This window comes from Stenella coeruleoalba (genome assembly GCF_951394435.1).
Source record: "Stenella coeruleoalba genome assembly, chromosome: 18".
Lineage (NCBI taxonomy): Eukaryota > Metazoa > Chordata > Mammalia > Artiodactyla > Delphinidae > Stenella > Stenella coeruleoalba.
In genome coordinates, this window is record NC_137164.1 from 23,095,281 (window position 1) to 23,115,111 (window position 19,831).

Consider the following 19,831-nt stretch of genomic DNA (forward strand, 5'->3'; position numbering starts at 1 on the left):
TGCACTCTCCAAATGACCCTTATTCCACTGGCCTCACACGAAGATGGAAATAGACCCTGCATTGTGCTTCTGGTAAGCTCTCCCTAATCACAGCTAATGCGCAGACTGTAATGCACACTACAAATAGAAGATGTTATGTCAATGCTAAGTTGTAATAATAGTAATCCTGCAAAACCGTAGCTGAAGGAATTTCCACCAGCAGTTGGAGGAAGGTTGCTGCTTCAGTGGCGATACAGGTGTTACTGGAAAACAGATGGATTATAGTTCGTCCCTACCACGCTAGGCTGTCTAGCAAGAAAGTGTGCAGCAGGCGTCTCTGATGCTCTCCGGCTCTGTGCCTGGACGCTGGGGGGCACCGACATGACAGCATTCCAAGGACCCCGTGCTTTGTCTGGTCACCTGAGGGTCATCTGATGCTTGTCCTGGGCCTTCCTGAGCCTATTCAGACCCTGGGGAATCTGTGGAAGAGGGTTTTCACTGCCTTTACTCCAGCTGAAGGCACAGGACACCTAGAAGAGCAGAACATAGAGGGGTTGGGTGGGATAGGCACTGGAACACTGGTCCTTTGGGACTCCTGAGACCAGGCAGAGTCCTTGGACAGGGCTCTCTTCATAGAGCCTGTTATAAAAAAATTTTATTGAAATATAATTGATTTACAATGTTGTGTTAGTTTCAGTTGTACAGCAAAGTGAATCAGTTATAATATATATATATCCATTCTTTTTCATAGACTCTTTTCCACTATAGGTTATTATGAGGTGTTGAATATAGTTCCCTGTGCTATACAGTAGGTCTTTGTTGGTTATCTATTTTATATATAGTAGTGTGTATATTTTAATCCTAAACTAATTTATTCCTCTCCCTTTACCCTTTGGTAACCATAAGTTTTCTATGTCTGTGAGTCTATTTCTGTTTTGTCAGTAAGTTCGTTTGTATCATTTTTTTAGATTCCACATATAAGTGATATATGATATTTGTCTTTCTCTGTCTGACTTACTTCATGTGGTATGAGAATCTCTAGGTCCACCCATGTCGCCGCAAATGGGCAATATTTCATTCTTGTTTATGGCTGAGTAATATTCCATTGTATATATGTGCCACATCTTCTTTATCCATTCATCTGTTGATGGACACTTAAGTTGCTTCCATGTCTTAGCTGTTGTGAATAGTGTTGCTGTAAACATTGGGTACATGTATCTTTTCAAATTAGAGTTTTCTCCAGAAGAACAGAGCCGAAGGAATCAGGCTCCCTCACTTCAGACTATGGTACAAAGCTGCAGTCATCAAAACAGTATGGACTGGCACAGCAACAGACATCTAGATCAATGGAATAGGATTTAAACAGGATAGAAAGCCCAGAAATAAACCCACGCACTTATGGTCAATTCATGGAGCCTTAATAACCGGCCGAGGCCCAGGAGCTCAGTGGTCGGTGGTCTCAGTGCAGCCATTTCAGAGGAGGGGGACACAGCATAGAAGGCGGGATCCCTGAGCGGATCAAGTCAGGCCTCAAGTCTCCAGGAGCCTGAGTTTAACTTCTGTATGGCTCATTCCCAGACTCCTCCTGCAGAAGATCTATGTGTGTTCGTTTTAAAATGGGCTTATCCTCTCTGCCTCCGTAGTAGAGCCCTTCTCCTGCAGAACAGTCCCCAAAAAGACCCAGCAAGGGAATGTTTGCCTCTGTTAGGAGCTGATCAGGTCCCACAGCAGGGTCCCTGGTTGCCTTCGCGTTCGAGCTGCAGCGCTTACCTGCGAGGGGCCACCCCAGTGCCATCACGTCGGGGAGTGTAGGTTCTGGAGTCCCCCTTGCGGAGGATAAACCCTGCACCTCCAGCCAGCTGTGCAAACCTCCACACCTCTCAAACTCAGTCCCATCACTTGGAAAATAAAAATATTAGTTGTATTTACTATGTCATGTTTTTGTGAAGGCAAAAGGAGATTGTGCAAACGTTGCCTGGCACATAAAATTGTTACTACCACTGTTACTATTCCTATGACTACAGCTACTCCTGCTGCTACTGCTACTGTTATTGGGGGAAAACGGGAAGGAAAACAGTAGTGACTGTACCTTTTGCCCAGATTTCCCCCTCCCTCCATAAGGAGGTGGCTGGGGCATGGAGACAGGGCTGGGACAGGACTGCCTTCACAGGTGCAGCACATAGGGCTGAAGCTCATTCAGAAGGTCGAGGAATGGAACCAGAATGCCAAGCTGAGCCTGTGGTGCCGTCAGACGTATTTGTTCAAACAAGCCAATTGTAGCTCCGGTTCAGAAGCCGGGGGATAGAAGCGGCTGTGGCCTGAGCTGCCGCTCACCAAGTGTGGTCTCGGCCCTCAGCATCAGCACCGCTCGGAGCTTGGAGGAATGCAGATTCTTAGGCTGCGTCCCAGACATACCCCATTGGAAACTGGGGAAGGGGCCCAGAAATACGTGTTTAGCACACCCACCAGGAATTTCTGATTCAAGCCAATATTTGGGAAACTCTGGGCTAGAGTAATGCCAGCTATTTTACAAATAAGTTCCAAATCTTCAAGTGTCTTTACCAAAGAAAAGAAGTTCATTTCTTGGGCACACTAGAGTCCAAAGCAGATATTCTCGGTCTGTGGGCACCTTTCCTCCACGTGATGACTCGGAGACCCAGGCCCACTCCGGCAGCAGGAAGATAACGAGGAATTGAGCAGAAGGCACACCTCACACCCCCCTCACGCTGCATCGGTGAGAACCAGTCAGATGGCAGCCCCTGGGCCAGTCGCCTCTCAGGAACAAGCTTCACTAAGCAGAGAAAAGCATGACACAGTGTGTCGTCTGTGCCGCAGCAGCGCCGCTGGGCCCCCCACCCCAGGCACCCTGCCGGAGGAAGAGCAGAATGCAGGAGGGCAGATGGAGCCTGGGGACGGTCCCTAGGTGCCCAGGCCACGGGGGCTGGAAGGCGAGCTGATGTGGTGGCCGTATCTTCCAGGTCTCAGACCCATCCAGTCGTCCTGGGTTCTGGACCTTTCAGCACAAGTGCCTTTCTGGGCAGCAGCCGATGGAAACCTTGAAAAAGACATTCTTTGCGCATGGGGAGGAAATGCACAGCTGGGCAGCGTCCTCCCAGCATCTCAGGAGGACATCTGGCAAAGTGGAGGGGGGACCCCCCCCCCAACGACACCAAGACAAACAGTTTTCGAGAAATCCAGATATTGTTAGAAACAGTATGTTAAAGTGTTTGATTATTTAGTTGCATCTTGCCTGAGCATGGAAGAGATATTAACATACTGTCAGCTTACAGGGACATAACCCAGAATAGCTTACATATTTTCATATAGAGCTAATTATTTTTCTGAGGCTGGCTCAGGGTGCTAAGAGAGAGATTTGAAGGCTTTCAGCAGAGTATTTACTTAAAGAAGGTAAGCATGCCATTATCTGTTCCCAGGGAAACACAGTAAGTAATGGAAGAGACAGAGGAGGAGGTCACTCTGACCATAATTAATACAAAGACTAATGGTTTATATAGGATCTAGTCAGGGGTGCAGCAAGGTGCTGTAATGCCTTTAAGCCTCTTCTTCAGCAGTGCAATTTAATCTGTGGATCAATTTATATACACTTTGGTAATTTTAGTAGCCTAGTGCTAAGTTCTGAAATGGAAGTTAATCTTGTTTAGCAGAGTTTTTCCAACATTGTCCTTTTGGTTTTGATCCAATCAGAAAATCCCTGTAACAGAATTTTCCTAAGGTCCTAAGCAAGTATAAACTGATGCCTACACTGGCCTTCCCCTCATGGAGGCCACAGCTCTCCTCACATGGCTTCACTATAAATAGCTGATTGGTGAATGAATGAATGATAACCCAGAGGCATCGCTGGATTCAGCAGTGCCTTTAAAATCACCAAAGGAAGATTCAATTGTGTTCAGAATAGTTCACATTTAAAGTGTCTTCACTGTATTCTTTTTTAAAAATTTTATTGAAAATTGGTAATCCACATGTTAGCTAAATATTCTGTTTATTGGAACACAGTGCAGTCCACAGGGATTCCTACAAAAAGATGCATACTGTTGTTTATTTTTAATCCTTCTTGTTTGAATAGTGGATTGGTTGTGCTGTCTCTCAGGGGTCAGTTTTATCACAGAAGCTTGATTATACATTGTTCAAAACTGTTTACTTTAATACAGTGTCCTAGACAGAATGAAAGAGAGAAATGAAAGGGTGGGCCTTTTAAGTTTCTGAATTTTGAATGCACTGAGAAATGATGTTAAGTTAGAAATTATTAGGATTTCGTTTCCTTTAGAGCGCTGGTCCAAGAAACTAATCTAGCTTCTTCCAGGAAGCTTCATCTGAGGGGCGGATGACGCTGAATACTGTTTACAAACAGGTGACCACAAGTTAAGTGGAGTCAATATATAATTTCTCACCCTTTAGAAGAAAACCACTTTGCTGCCACATGAGTAACCAACATTTTCTTTGCAAATATCAAGCTTGAAATTGTTTAATAAGGAATGTAAATCAGTTATATGCCCCAATTATAAAAACGTTGATGGGATTGGCTATGGTATTGATTTGGGGGGGGGGGGGATGGAGTTACAGCTGCTGGGTTTTTTTAATCTTTTTTTATATGATGATATCACATTCATATTCCAGAAATGCAAATGACACTGCATCCTACTCGGTAGGAACAGTGGTCAGTTGGCTTAAACCAAGGATAAGAAATGTCAGCCGTGCCATTCCACAGGCTCGTAAGAGAAGCCCTAAAATAATGGATGGTGCACGTCCCTATATGTACTTATGTTCAGAAAATTTATTGAAATGTTGCTAGCACATGCTTTATAGCTGCTTGCATTTTGCTACACAGATTTCAGCATATCTTGCAGACTGTGCAATTCATTTGGAAAATGTGATTTCCATCCCTGCATACTAATCGATTTCTTCACAAACACCTGCTATCAGTTATGGTAATAAAAATGCCACTCTGAATTGAGAAAGGGCCAGATAGAGCTTCCTAAAGGAAATGACTTAAGTGTCTTTGAATGCTACTAAATGTAGTAATGTGCTTCTGTAGTGCCAACACTTTTTCCATCATTTGCAGTTTCTGTAATTTTGCCCTATTACAACATCCCTCTCTTAAATGATGCCTCATAACCATTTCCTTAGGGGTTGGTAAACTGAATTGTCAGGAGTTGATACCTCAGAGTGTGGACAAGATCTGAAGTTGGGCTGTGCGGTGTTGAAAAAGCACTAGCTCATACTCCTGGGTATACCCTGGGTCGTTTCCCATTGTTGTTTTTATTTTTTTTGCGGTACGCGGGCCTCTCACTGTTGTGGCCTCTCCCGTTGCGGAGCACAGGCTCCGGACGCACAGGCTCAGCGGCCATGGCTCACGGGCCCAGCCGCTCCGCGGCATGCAGGATCTTCCCGGACCGGGGCACAAACCCATGTGCCCTGCATCGGCAGGCAGACTCTCAACCACTGCGCCACCAGGGAAGCCCCGTTTCCGATTTTATGTCAGTCCCTGAAAACTGTAAAATTGGCAGTTCCTCTGTTTTGCACACACATATACACCAAATAAAATTTCCTTTATTCATCCTCTTCAGCCTCCAGTTCATTCCATGCACCATTGCCAGACCAGTCTTCCTGAATCCCCGATTTCATCACGTCCTTCTGCCACCTGGGCACCTTCAGTGGCTCTCAGTTGGCCTCCCCATTTGACCCTACCTCTCCAGCCTGACTTCTGAACCTCCATCCTCTCTCATCACCCGGCGTGGCTCAGCTTTCTCTCACTGCTTCCAGACAGACTCTTGCCTTTTGGTCAAGCTTCTCTGCTTCCTGCCCCAAATATTCTATCTTCAGTTCTCATCTCTGGGCTTTGCTTCTGCTCTTGCCCCTGAGTGAGGTGCCCTTCCCCAGTTCTTGGGCTTTCACCCTTCAAAGCCCTCCTTTTTTTTTTCTTTAAGTAATTTATTTATTTTTGCTGTGTTGCATCTTCGTTTTTGTGCGAGGGCTTTCTCTAGTTGCGGCAAGTGGGGGCCACTCTTCATCGCGGTGCACGGGCCTCTCACTGTCACGGCCTCTCTTGTTGCGGAGCACGGGCTCCAGACGCGCAGGCTCAGTAGTTGTGGTGCACGGGCCCAGTTGCTCCGTGGCATGTGGGATCCTCCCAGACCAGGGCTCAAACCCGTGTCCCCTGCATTAGCAGGCAGATTCTCAACCACTGCGCCCCCAGGGAAGCCCCAAAGCCCTCTTTTATTAATCCAGTCTGCCTTTTCCTTTCTCTTCTCTGAATCCCTGTAGGATGGATTCTCTTGCAATAAACCTTGACACTAAGTTAGTCACTTGTTTATTTATCCAACCAACATTTATTGAGTGCCTACTATATGCCAGGCATCAGGCTCTTCTCTCTTGCTTTGAGTGTGTTCCTTTCAAACGTGTTGGTTTCTATTATATTTCAAGCTCCTTGAGAGAAGAGACATACTCTGTCTCCTTGTCTTGTGATCCAAGATGCGCAGACAGGCTCGGGCATGGAGTACATATGCAGTAACTGTTTGTCGACTAATTGATCCCTGATGGTTTGAGGTAGGGAATTTTCTGGTTAATTGCATGTTCTATTTGATTAGTATTTCCGTGTGTACTACACATAATCATTTTGCAAAGTAGAATACCATAAAACACTCAACTATAAAACTACTGTTAACGTCATTTGATGGTTGATATTTAAGGAGAGAACTCACTGGGGTTTCAGAGCACCTCCGTACAGATCTGTCACCATCGCACGGTAATGTGTGGGTGGAACATCTGAGAGGCCGTCCTCGATTTGGCTCTGGGATTGGTATTGGATATGGTGTGGGGTGCGGAAATGATCCTGGACCGAGAACCTGCTGGCCAGGGACTCCATGCCATGCCCTTACCAACCGGAAGTTACTTCTTTAAAGAAGCTTCTGATAAGAAGCTTTTAAAATATCTTCACCTTTCTCTTGCTTACAAAAGTAGAGAATGGATTTTCTGAAGGAGGGGGGAAGAAAGCATGGGAAACTGGTGAGAAAGTAGAGGGGGAGCATTTGGAGTTCTTTTCAAACAGTCTGGTAAGAACTAAACTCTTCTGGCTGGCAGAATAGCCCAGTGACAGGGAGCAGGGACTCTGGAGCCCAACCTGGGTTTGAAGGCTGTTGATGCTACTCTCTTTGTGGGATCAGACAAGTTCTCTAACTTCCATGAGCTTCACTTTCTCATCTGTAAAGAGGGGGTGGTTAAGAGCAGCACCCACATCAGAGGCTTGATGGGGGGATGACGTGAGTTAGTTCATGGCCCAGCGTCTATTGTACAGAGAGTGCTTAGGAAGCTATTGTGATTACTGCAGAGACCACCAAGCAGTAAGCTGGAAACGAGGGAAGGGAGTCGCCGTCCTCAATTTTGTTTTGAACCATTCACTCTGTTCTATTCCATTTCAGTTGTTTTCAGAGCCTTGAGATGCGTAAGACCCTGAATTAAGTGTCTCGGTTTCTCAGTCAGGTGGAGATGTGAGTGAGCTCTGAATTTGCACATAGAGAATTTCAGGTTTCAGGAGGGAGTATTAGGGTAGGAATCTGTTGGTGAAACAGATGGAACCAGGTCAGCATTCTGATAGGAGTCAGAGGGAACTAACTAACTGACTGACTCATGCAGTCAGTCTGACCCAGCAGTAGAGCAGGAAGGAACAGTGTGTGTGTGGATCAATCCCCAGCTCCCCTGGGCGGCTGCGGCTGCGTGCCTCCGTTGGGGGGCCGCTGATAATTTGAAAGAAAGTGGCCCTCCAAGGAGCTAAGCCGTCCTGCCTTCCTGCCCAAAGGGAAAGGGCAGCCACGAGGTAGATAACGACGATTGCCTGGAGTTCTGAGCACTCTCATCACCTAGCAACACGGATCAGTTTCTGAGAGGGAGCCTAGGTCGGGGAAGAGATCAAGAGACAAGAATTTGGAAGGAGTCAGTCCTGTGCACACAGTCATACATAAGATGGGACAAAGAGAATAGCGAAAAATTCCCAAAGAAGCAATGCTCACCAGCTGCAAAGTAAAGCACCCCAGGGTAGCTCATTTGGGTTTGGTACAAACGTTAAGAATCCGGTTTAGAATCCCTTTCGCACTGAAGGCTGTCCATCTAAGCGAGAAGGTCACTCACTTGAACTCATTCTGTTTGCCCCTCAGCCCTGGCCGCCCAGGCCTACGCGCTTAAAGAAGAGAACGACAGCCTCCGGTGGCAGCTGGACGCCTACAGGAACGAAGTGGAGCTGCTGAAGCAGGAGAAGGAGCAGCTGTTTCGAACGGAAGAAAACCTGACCAAGGACCAGCAGGTGCAGTTCCTGCAGCAGACCATGCAAGGCATGCAACAGGTACCTGCGCCCGCATTGGTGTCTTTGTTCTCGAGAGAAAGGGATGTGCCTACGCAGTGGCGGCTGTTTGCTGGGAAAGGTGGAGGAGAAAAAAGAACAGCAGAAAAGCTGAGTGGCTAGGTCAGGAAAGTGCTGATGACCGTGGAAGGGGAGGGTCAGGGGAGAAGCCACGCTAAAGAAACAGGTTGAAGCGCTACACCCTCGAAGTGGGAAGCAAAGGAAGAGAATCTAGGAGTTTGAAAGCTCCGTACATAAAATTTAGCCTCATGGCAAAAGGTCAGAAAATCCTTGCCAGTTGTGACCCCAGTGTTCTGTAATCTTAGAACTTCTCAAGTTAAAAGCAGGCAGACCGATTTCTACAAAAGCGTGGCGAGTCTGTTTTTGAGATCGATGAATACGTAAACTGTGTTATTTCCATTTCTCTTGGACGATACTTAGGATGTAGACCGGTTCTCTGAACACACTGTGTATTTCAGAAATGTTTGTTGATGGGATGGATGAAGCACTAAAATTTGGGGCGATAGGTAACTTCAGAAACAGGCCAGCATCTCTGCTTTTGTTAAAGATCGACAGGCTTCATCCTGGCACACTCAAGTTAAAGCTGGGTCTTTCCAGCTCATGGAAGAAAGAGATAGAAGCTGTGGGCTTTGGAGGAAGCGGAAGGAACGTGGACTGTGGGAAATGAGGGCTTGAGGGGGTGGGAAAAAACTGGGCACTGGCAGCAGAGGGTAGAATCAAAGAGTCATAGCTGGGTGTATATCTGAAAACATTGATTGATATGTGATACTCTTAAGGTGTGTGAGTTATCTTAGAATAACATAGCCTAAATTATCACCACACATGGTTATTTGTACTACTCCTCTGAGTATATAAATCTAACCACTCCTTTCTGGAAGAAAAGATTGTTTTCTATAAACAAGGAAAATATAAGCAAGATGATGGGCAATTATACAGTGAGTAGGATAATTTTTTCGAATTCCCCCACCAATATTGACTGCTCTCTAAGAGCAGGAGCCTGAATTGCCTACAAAAGTGTCTCGATGATTAGAGGTAACTGCTGCTAAAACCTCCGCCAAGCAGGGAAAAAATAATTGAGAGGAAGCGATGTAAAAAAGCGTGGATCGGGATACAAACAAGTTAATGACCAAGTCACAGAAATTCTGTCTTAAACATCTCCTGCCATTTAAAAGCAATTTTGGCGTCTTGGCTTTGAGTCCTAACTCGCTGATGCTCACAGTGTGTGTTAGACAAATCAGCGAGATTCAGAGGTCAGACCCAGCCAGAAAAGTGTCATTACAGGCGGGGCTCAGGCCCCCCGCACTTGGAAATCGGTGTTAACAGCTGCTGCGGGGAGCTCCCGGGGCTTGTCCATCTGTCCGCACGTTGGGGGTGAGTGGCGCCCTTGCCAGGAGGAGGAGCGTCCGCCGTCTCTCATACCTCATGCGTCGGGCCCTCTTTTCCTCCAGGAAAGATGACTCTGGTTGCATGAAAAGTTGATATAAACCTTTAAGCTGTATATATAAGTCCATGCCAGTCTCTCACTTCGTCCCAGCTGACCCTCCCCCTCCCCGTGTCCTCAAGTCCATTCTCAACGTCTGCGTCTTTATACTACCAAATGTAAAATAGATAGCTAGTGGGAAGCAGCTGCATAGCACAGGGAGATCAGCTCGGTGCTTTGTGACTGCCTAGAGGGGTGGGATAGGGAGGTGGGAGGGAGACGCAAGAGGGAGGGGATATGGGGACATATGTATACGTATAGCTGATTCACTTTGTTATACAGCAGAAACTAACACAACATTGTAAAGCAATTATACTCCGATAAAGATGTTATAAAAAAAAAAAACCTTTAAGCTGGTTGAAGATTCAAATCTGAAAGAAGTCAGGATGCGAGGGAGAGCTAGCCAATCAGGAAGAAGCATGCGGGGTGTCAGCGCCCCGCCCCAGTCCGCACTGGAGCCCCGCTGTGCATCCCCACGGAGCTCCAGCCCCTTAAAGGAGCAGTTCCGTTCTCGCGGCTTCTCATACATTTGCAGAATCTCCTTGTCCATAGGAAATGTACTTTACTGTGTTTGTTTTGTTTGGGTGGGAATTTTGTTTGGGGGTTTGTTTTGGTTTGTTCTGGTTTGGTTTAAACCACAGAAAGTTACTGTCTCACAGTTCTGGACCTAGAAGTGCAAGAGCAGGGTGCTGGTAGGGTTGGTCCCTCTGTGGGCGGCAAGGGAGCGTCTGCTCCGGACTTGCCCCTTTCCTCCTCAGGTTTGCTGGCGAGCTTTGTCCTTCCTGGGTTGTAGACGCATCACCCTGCTTTCTGCCTTCGTCTTCAGATGGCCTTCTCCCCGCGTGTGTGCCTGTGTCCCAATTTCCCCTTCTTATAAGGTCACAATTTGTATAGGATTAAGGGGCCCACACTATTCCAGTATGACCTCATCTTAACTAATGACATCTGCCGTGACCCTGTTTCCAAATAAGCTTGCATTCTGAAGTACAGGCTTTAGAACATCACCATATAAATTTGGGGGAACACAATTCAATATTTGTCGAATGGAGGAACGAATGGACAAAGGCACAGAGGCAAGAACTCGCCTGGTGCCTCTGGGGAGCTCTGGGTTGTTTAGGATTCTTGGATCATAAAGGGCAGGGCAGGGTGTGGGGAGAGGCGATGCCCTAGAGGTCCGCATAGCACCTCCTTAGCACGCAGAAAGCACTAGTGCAAAGGCAGCAGTTATGATTTCCATTTTCACTAGTCGTTAGCTGGATGCATGGCGATCACTGTGGCAACACATCTTTAATATAGTTTTTAAATATATGTGCTTATCTAAGAGTCATCTTTCTACCTTACCCGCTTTGAGTGAATCCCCACAACTTGCCAGTTCGAGCCCCACTGCAAAGAATTCTCCTGACTTTAAAACCCACCCTCAATCTGCCCTCTGTCCACTTTATAAGTCAGAAAAGCATCGTCTCCCAGGCAAGTCAACAGATAGAGGAGAGGGCTGGTCTCTCATAGGTCATTGCTTTAGCAATCCATATAGGGGAAATTATTTCTGCAACAAACAAGAATATAAACAGTCTTAACAGCCTTAAGACTAGCATAAAATTTTTAGAATTGCCTTCAAGTTTAGCCAAAAAGTTTCTAACCTTTCTTCTTTTCATCCCTGAAGCATATGTTCACTGACTTCCCATGGTTTCTCATGAGTTCATGGAGGAAACTTTAAGGGCAGGGTTCTGAAAAATGAAAGAGCCTCGGGTGACTTTGTCTGGTTGTTTCTTAGCCTCCCCTTGCCTTGCATGTGAGTCACAATTTAATATTAGAGGTTTCACACGAAAGGAAATAATAGCTTGTATCCATGGTAACATGGTAGCCTTAACCTGATCTGAAGCTGGCAACAGAGTTAACCTGTCTCTGCCACAGGGAGAGTCAGGTTGCAGGCTTTCGTTTATATCTTTAGGTATCCAAGACAAGCATGCCCGTATTTGAAATTTTTATTTACCTTCAGGTTACCACACGGAATTATTTTCTTAGGTCGATCGAGGTAAAATGTACACACAATAAAAATACTCTCGTGAGGGTTCTGTGAGTTTTGAAGGATAAGTTTTGACGAGGATAAGTCAGTATGTCATATTTCTAAATAACCAACTTAAAAATCAGAATTCTTTTTGAAGCCATGTGTAAATCATGTTGATAGGACTGGTAAATAGTTAGATGATAAGAGGATAGCATTATAAGCTGCTGGTTATAAAACTGTGAGTGACTAATGATAATTATGTCAGAAGGGTCCCAGCTGATGCTGTTTAATGCTGTTAGCAAATGTCATCTGAAGACCAGCTGTCTTAGGCCAGTAAACCATTAGCCCACGTAGAACTCTCTAACTCTCTTGGCTTGCCATTATTAAAGACCAGGGCTAGTCAGCTGTCTTGACAGTTTTCAGCAAGGGAGACCAGGAAAAAAAATTGGGGGAAAGAGGACTATTACGACCAACACCATTTTAGAAATGAAGTAATTGGTTTTTTTCCCTTATGCTCAAAGAGGAGTAGATGTGGGATTCTCTGTTTATGTATTACAAAAGCTAATCTAGACTAATTTTATAGAAGAGGACAGAGAAATACAATAATGTTGCTTTCTTAAAATACAAAGTAACCCCAGCTAGTTTTGCCAAAAGTTGGTCAAGGATTGGTCTTTGGGATATATATTAAGAAATAAATGAAAGTGTGTTGAAATGAGAACATCAGTGAGTGCATCTATCTGACCACTTAAGGAAAGTTAAGCATCTCTTGTGAAATCTCCTTTAAACGATTCAGTTGCTTAGTAAGTACATTTTTAGAGATAGTGAAAAGTTTGTGTTCGATTCCCCTCCTGATTTCATATGTAATGAAGTCTCACGTGTACATGTCAAAGTCAGGATCATTATTATGGCAGCAGGAGTCATATCAAGGATTGCGATGATGATGGCTGTGCTGGGGATGGTGACTGTGGCGGGGATGGTGACTGTGGTGGGGATGCTGGCTCTGCTGGGGGTGGTGGTGGTTTTGATCATCAGAAAACTTTAGGGCAAGACAGGTAAAATGAACTTACCCAAGACAACTTTAGATAATTTCTTCTTAATTTCTGAAAAAAAGCACGTCCCTTAAAAATTTTGAAAATCCTAGAAAGGCCAGCAGCCCACTGCTCCCAGTGGCCTTCACAGGTGATGCTACAAAGAACTGGGGCGTGGGCTTCCCTGGTGGCGCAGTGGTTGAGAGTCCGCCTGCTGATGCAGGGGACGCGGGTTCGTGCCCCGGTTCGGGAAGATCCCACATGCCGCGGAGCGGCTGGGCCCGTGAGCCATGGCCGCTGAGCCTGCGCATCCGGAGCCTGTGCTCCGCAATGGGAGAGGCCACAACAGTGAGAGGCCCACGTACCACAAACAAAAAAACAACAACAAACATAGAACTTAGGCGAGGTGCTGCAGACAGATAACATGGATAAATGCAACAGGGGTCTCCATTCTCTTGATAACTGTTCACTTGTCATTTCTGTTTTCATTTTCTTTCTGAAATGCCCAGCAGTCATATAAGGGACCTACGAGGCTGATGCTCTGTGCCCATTGTCCTTTTTCTCATATTATCTGTTTAAACTTTATCTTTTATCCTTTCCACTGAAGTTTCTATTTGATAATTGTGTTATTTTATTTGCAAATGTTATTTCTGTTCTTTGTTTACTGTCTTTTCACACAGTCTTATTTTTTGGTTGCAGTATCTTCTCAAATCTTTTTGACAATACTAATTAGAATTTTTTAATTCTTATTGTTCCTGAATCATTTCTATTTATTCCAGGACTGGTTGTTTGGTTTCTGTGTCTCCGTCAGTCTCTTTCATGCTCCAGGTTCCTTCTCACGTGAGGTAATGTGTGGTAGCCTGTTTGTATCGGGGATGAAGGGCTGGGGTCACTTTTCTAGGACTCCGTGTGGCTTACTGATGGCTGAGTCCAGGTCACCTCCACAGCTGAGTCTTTCTCCTGCCCGGTGGCTCACTGACTGGCAGACTTCATTTTGAGGAGATTTGGGAATTGCACAAAGGCCAGGGTCTGTCCTACACTAAGAACTCCATGGAATTCCCTTCCCATTCGCTCTGCTCTTTTAAGTTTAATCACTGACAGACATTTTAATTGCCTGTGGAGGAAGGAAAAAGCAAAAGCAAACACACATGGACCAGGTCTGACATTTTGAACAAGAACCTGTTTCGGGGGCTTTTAGCTTAATCCAGTTGTTGAATGAATCCTTGGTTAGCATGGTGCCCGGGGAGGGGGTGGGGGAAGAATATTACATGTTATTCCGGCTTTCCAGAAACAAGGGAAGGGAAGAACAGTGAGCACATTTTCTGAATGTCTAAGAGACAGGAACATAGGAACTTAAGGCAGAATATTTTGGAATATAGGCACTTCAGACTGAAGAAGCAGATCTGCAAATTAGAGGGGTTTAAGGGTGGAGAAAAGGAAGGTAAATAGTCTGGAAAAGGTGACAGGAAGAGGCTGCAGTATGTAATGACAAGAGAGAAGTTGGATTTTTAAGTGGGTTCTTTAAAAATTTGACACAGGGGTGCTTCCCTGGTGGCACAGTGGTTAAGAATCCACCTGACAATGCAGGGGACACGGGTTTGAGCCCTGGTCTGGGAAGATCCCACATGCCGTGGAGCAACTAAGCCCGTGCGCCACAACTAGTGAGCCTGCGCTCTAGAGCCCGCAAGCCACAGCTGCTGAGCCCGCGTGCCACAACTACTGAAGCCCACGCACCTAGAGCCCATGCTCCACAACGAGAAGCCACAGCAATGAGAAGCCCATGCACCACAATGAAGAGTAGCCCCCGCTCTCCGCAACTAGAGAAAGCCTGCACGCAGCAACAAAGACCCAGCCCAGCCAAAAATAAATAAATATATTTAAAAAAAGTTCAAAAAATAAATGTATGCATAAAGACATATTCACACACATATCTGGAATTTTTATGAGCTGTGGCTGCAGAGACATAATCCATGTTTACTTTATTTCAACTTACCCAGATGAAGTTTCTTTCTTTCTGAATAGAAAACAACTCACAAGGCATTTCCCACATTCATGTTAAAAGTCTTTGATATTTTGCTAGAATCAGAACAATCATAAAAACATGTGCGTCTCTCAGATGTGGCTTTACATAGGTTCCAGGGCAGGATATCAGGGTTCACAACGCTGCTTAATTTGGGGTGTACCGTGGTTGTCCTTCCTTAACTACCCCAGAGTTTGTCATTTCCTTTTCTACCTGTTCTTCAACCAGTGCCTTGGGATGATGCATTGTAACAGCAGCCTGCGTGACGGTGATGATAGTATTTAGAATTCGGTGCCCTTCCCTCTGGCTGCTAAACGCCAGCTGTCTCGGTGGCAGCGTGTGCATTTTCTGACATTTGCAGATCACCCTCCCTGACACTTCTCAGAATGTCTGTACCCACTGCAGTGTGAGACTCTTGAAGGGGTGGTTGGGGACATTTGGAACGAGACACAGTAACCGGTGCTCCGGTTCTTGGCTCAGGGCTTCACATTGCAAAGCCCAACCCGTTTGAAATGATCGCACCTGACATCTGCTTAGGGGCTTAGGAGTTACTAAGGCACATTCCCATTTGACTCCAGACAAGATACAAAGGACTAAAAGTGAAGCTCACGGAGAGGAAACCGCCCTGAGTTTTTAGCAGTTTCAAACAAGGGAGGGCCATGGGCATCTTGTCGTTTTCACTGGACAGAGAGAGACCTTCAGATAAGGAAGGAGATACTCTGCCTTCATGGACGTGAGCGGCACCGAGCTTCTGCCCAAGAAAATGAAAACACCAAAGCAGTAGGAGGGAGAGAGTGTCCAGCTTGGCTGTTTTCTGCACAACTGTGTACAAATCAGCCTCTCTGAACCTCAGGTTCTGCATCTGGAGAATGGACCCTGCCAGCCTCGGTCAGCATTCGTGGCCGTAAAATGAGGTCACCTATGTGAACGCATTTGGAAAAGCTGTTCTGCAAAGGCAAACTGCAATCGCCACATTCCTGGGGCCAACGTGAAGACACCTAGAGGTTTAAGAGTAGGCTCAGGACTTGCAGAGTAAGTCTGGACAAATCCAGAGCTGAGGTTCCTGACCCTGGGGTGGCCAGTGCTGTTGCCTCTCCGCCCCTTACAGCTGGAGGACCTGCTCGCCCCAGCTTACTCTCAAAAACTTCTTCCTTACTCCACTCCGTGCTCACATCTCAGGAGCATGAGCTTATCCCGGCTTCTCAGGTAGAACTCGAGACCCGGAGATGACGGGTGACTTGGCCAGGGTCCAGCATGGTCGCGGTAGAGTCAGATTTCCAACCCAGGCCTGCCTGACCACGGCCCCTGCATTCCCTCTGTCACCCCGTAACTCCCCACCGTGGACCAGGTGGAGAAGTGGGGCTTCAGGACCACAGTGACCAGGGGAGCAGGACATGGGGAAGCTCTACCCTTCCGGCGCTCCTCGCTTGCGAGAAATATTTTTGGCAAAAACCCATTGCCTCTTTTCTGACTCTGTCACAGCCCTTAATGTGGTTTTTACGTTAGCAGAGTAAGAGCTAGCAAGAAGAAAGTAACACACACGTGGCTTTTATTTATTAAATTTGAACTGTGAAAAGAAATCTCTTCACTTCTGGGACGAGAAAGAGAAGCCCTAATAAAGTTTAATTCTGGCAGGCTTCAGCTCACCATCAGAGCTCCTGCTCTGCCCGTAATTAACTTGATCATCAAATGCATCCTAATTAGTAATCGTCTCTTCTGAAAGCAATGAGGTTAGCAGATGAACGCATGTGGGAGCCAGGGGTAGAAATAATGGCATTGCCCTGCAGACCATTAAAATTGCTTGGCTTCTACCTTTTTTCGTTTTCCCCAGTGTCTGCAGTAGGAAATATGGACCCTTGGGGGATTTGCAGCCATTCCCAGGATAAAGGAACTTGGCTTTTCCCGCACACTGTCAGCCATAGTTGGTGGATGACCTTTGAATGACCCTCCCCTCCACCACCTCTTTTAGAAATTTGCCTCCAGGCCAAGAGTACCAGCTTTCTAGTGAAACGGATCTTTTCTTGAACGCAGCAAATCAAAATGGGCTTTGGCCGCAGACACTGTACTGTTTGGCCATTGTCGTATCTCCCTCCAGCCACGGACCCTAAAATGAATCCTTGTGTTCTGGCCTTGACTCCGTTTCTCTATAGTCTAACCATGCAAAGAAGCGGCCTCATCCACGCCGAAACCCTGAACCCGGATGCACACATGGCCGCCTGTGTATAGCAGGTGTCACGCTCCCAGCCAGACTGATGTAATTATCCATCATCTCCAGTTGGGCTGCGGTTGCGAGGGAGTCGTGCTCCGGGGCTTTCTCCGTGCAGCTGGTTAGGAGAGGAAACATGAGGATTAGGAAAAGCAGCCCATTTCCTTCTCATCAGAAATGAAGGCTGTGAAGAGAAAACAGGGAGAAGTGTAGGGGGGGTGAAAGAATACAACATGGAAACAAAGAGGAAGGAGAAGAATGACTCAGAGGGAGAAGAATCCTCTTTATCTGAGTAAGAGAATAAACAGAGAGGCCGAGAAGCGTAGGTGGGAGCTGCAGTTTTTCTGGGTCCAGGTTTGTTGTTTTGATTTTTGTTTTATTTTTCTTCATACAAAAGAGTATATGCTCAATGCAAAAACACTTGGAAACCTAAAAGAAGCATATAAAAGGAAACACATCATTCAGAGTGTCACTACCCAGATATAACTGTGGTTAACATTTACATATATTCTTTCAGTCTCCTTTTTTCTTTGCACATAAACATGTAGTGTTATCAGTTTTAAAGATCAACCAATGGGCTAGCCAGACATAGTCAGTTAACGTTTCTGGACTTGTAACCAAAGAGTGGAATTGGGAATTCAGTACCGGAATGTTAGATGGTTAGTTAAAGACTAACTTTTCTCCTCTGTTTAACAAAGCACCCTGAATAGTCATCAAGGGAAGCTTAAACAAATTCATTGCCCAATCTGGTGCTCACTTTATAGACCACCCACTTCACTCAGTTGATCACTGAAAAGACCCTACCTCATGAAGTTCTTAACTTGATGCGACTCCCTCAGTTTGGTAATTACCTCTCCAGCTTTGGTGCTTTCTGTTTCATCTCTGTATCTCGCGCGCGCTCTCTCTCTCTCTCTCTCTCTCTCTCTCTCTCTCTCTCTCTCTCTCTCTCTCTCACACACACACACACACACACACACACACACACACGCACGCACTAAGTAAATGGCCACAGCAGCTTTATTTTCTGGAAGTAATTGGGGAAGATAAAAAAGGAGAAAGTATATTTGAACTCTGGTTATAGGTTTCCAAGGAAGGGGCATTACAAATGGTGCTTATAAATGAAAGACGAGCAAAATGACACTCCACACCTTTATTATCACCTTTTTCTTCTTTCGTTTGTTTTGTAGTTTATTGTAATTACATCTGTAAGTTATTCTGCTGTCCCCCATGCATACACATTCCATTTTTTATGTCCTCCACCACACCACCACTTTAATTTATTTTAAGCCGGGTATCACTCAGGCATTCCGGTCAGAAGGCTTTCATTGGCAAGCACCGGCACTCTCATTCACGGTATTAGAGAAATATGTTTTCGCCCGTGATTTGCATTTTATCCTAAGTCATTTCCTGAACCAGTGCATTACACATTTTTCAATCATTTAAATACAGAGAGGGACTCTGCAATTTTGTCCTTCACTAATTCTCTGTGCATCTTGTTTTCTTTTCTCCTGGGTTTATATTTCTTCCCTAGGGGTTTGTATTTCTTCAGTGCTACTCACAATTTATTTCAGGAAGATCTTGGTAATGACCTAACTGTAAAGTCCATAAAAAAGCTGTTGTGCTGAGTTTCTTTTTACAATATAATTTCCCCAGGTACTCCTTCCGTTTATCATTTAGGGAGAAGGAGAAAAGAGGTGTTTGTGATGTGGTTTCACCGCTCGACATCGGGTAACATGAGCTCACGTAGATTTCTGAGAGTGGCCAGGTCACTTAAGGAGCACTCCGAGGTCCGACCTTTCCCTCATGGGTCCTTGGATCTTAGTTGATTGGTCAGGTCTTTTCAGTCTGCTTTTCTGCCCAGCTGGTGATTGATGTGCTTAATTTTAAGTCCACGATTTGCTGGACATTTCTCATGGTCCACCCACAGTATAAAAAGCAAGGTAGAATGTGACGATAATGGGAATTCTGCTTTACATATAAAATTTGGACTGGAGATGGGCTCAATTTCACCACTATCTTGACCTCAAGAGAACTGCAGAATACAGACTGCTGAAGCTAGGAGGGGCATTGGTGAGCCCCTAGACCAGCCCACTTATTTCCTGATTTTAATCAAATAGAGTTTAAGTCACTGAGCTAAGCCGCACCACCACCCCCGCAACCTCCCTTCTCACCTCCGCTGCTCATGGCTCCTGATTCCTGGTCCTTGGCTCCTTCCTGGGCCTCCACATGCTTGCATTCTGAGACTCTTTTCCTTTTACATTCATTTATATAGATCTCCTAGCCCCCTGAAAACTGAGGTGAGACACAGGGGCTATGATTTCCCCCCAGCATGTTAAATAACTGTTAGTTTCTTTTTTCTTCTGATATTGGAGTAGAGACTAATTCTGGCACCTAAGGCCAGTCTTTCATGGCTAATTTAGTCATTTATAGCCAACAGCTCTCTGAATAAACAGATGAAGAAAAGAACAAATTGTTGAGTCGCCACACGTTTTATTCTCAGCTATTGAAAACTGTAAACCATCTTCCCTCATTCTTTTTTTTTTTAAGAATTGATTGATTGATTGATTGATTGATTGGCTACGTTGGGTCTTCGTTGCTGCGCTCGGGCCTTCTCCAGTTGCGGCGAGCGGGGGCCACTCTTTGTTGCGGCGCGCGGGCTTCTCATTGCTGTGGCTTCTCTTGTTGCGGAGCATGGGCTGTAGAGCCCAGACTCAGTAGTTGTGACTCACGGGCTTAGTTGCT

The 19,831-nt window shown here is 45.7% G+C and overlaps 1 protein-coding gene across 9 annotated transcripts in view; it reads left to right on the forward strand.

Moving 5' to 3' along the window:
• ENOX1 (ecto-NOX disulfide-thiol exchanger 1) overlaps positions 1 to 19,831 on the forward strand; it is a 609,053-nt gene that overhangs the window by 508,633 nt on the left and 80,589 nt on the right. For all 9 annotated transcript variants that reach the window (XM_079902712.1, XM_079902713.1, XM_079902711.1 and 6 more), the window contains one exon: positions 8,148 to 8,332. In XM_079902712.1, the coding sequence (XP_079758838.1) occupies positions 8,148 to 8,332 (185 nt within the window). The remainder of the gene's footprint in view (positions 1 to 8,147; positions 8,333 to 19,831) is intronic.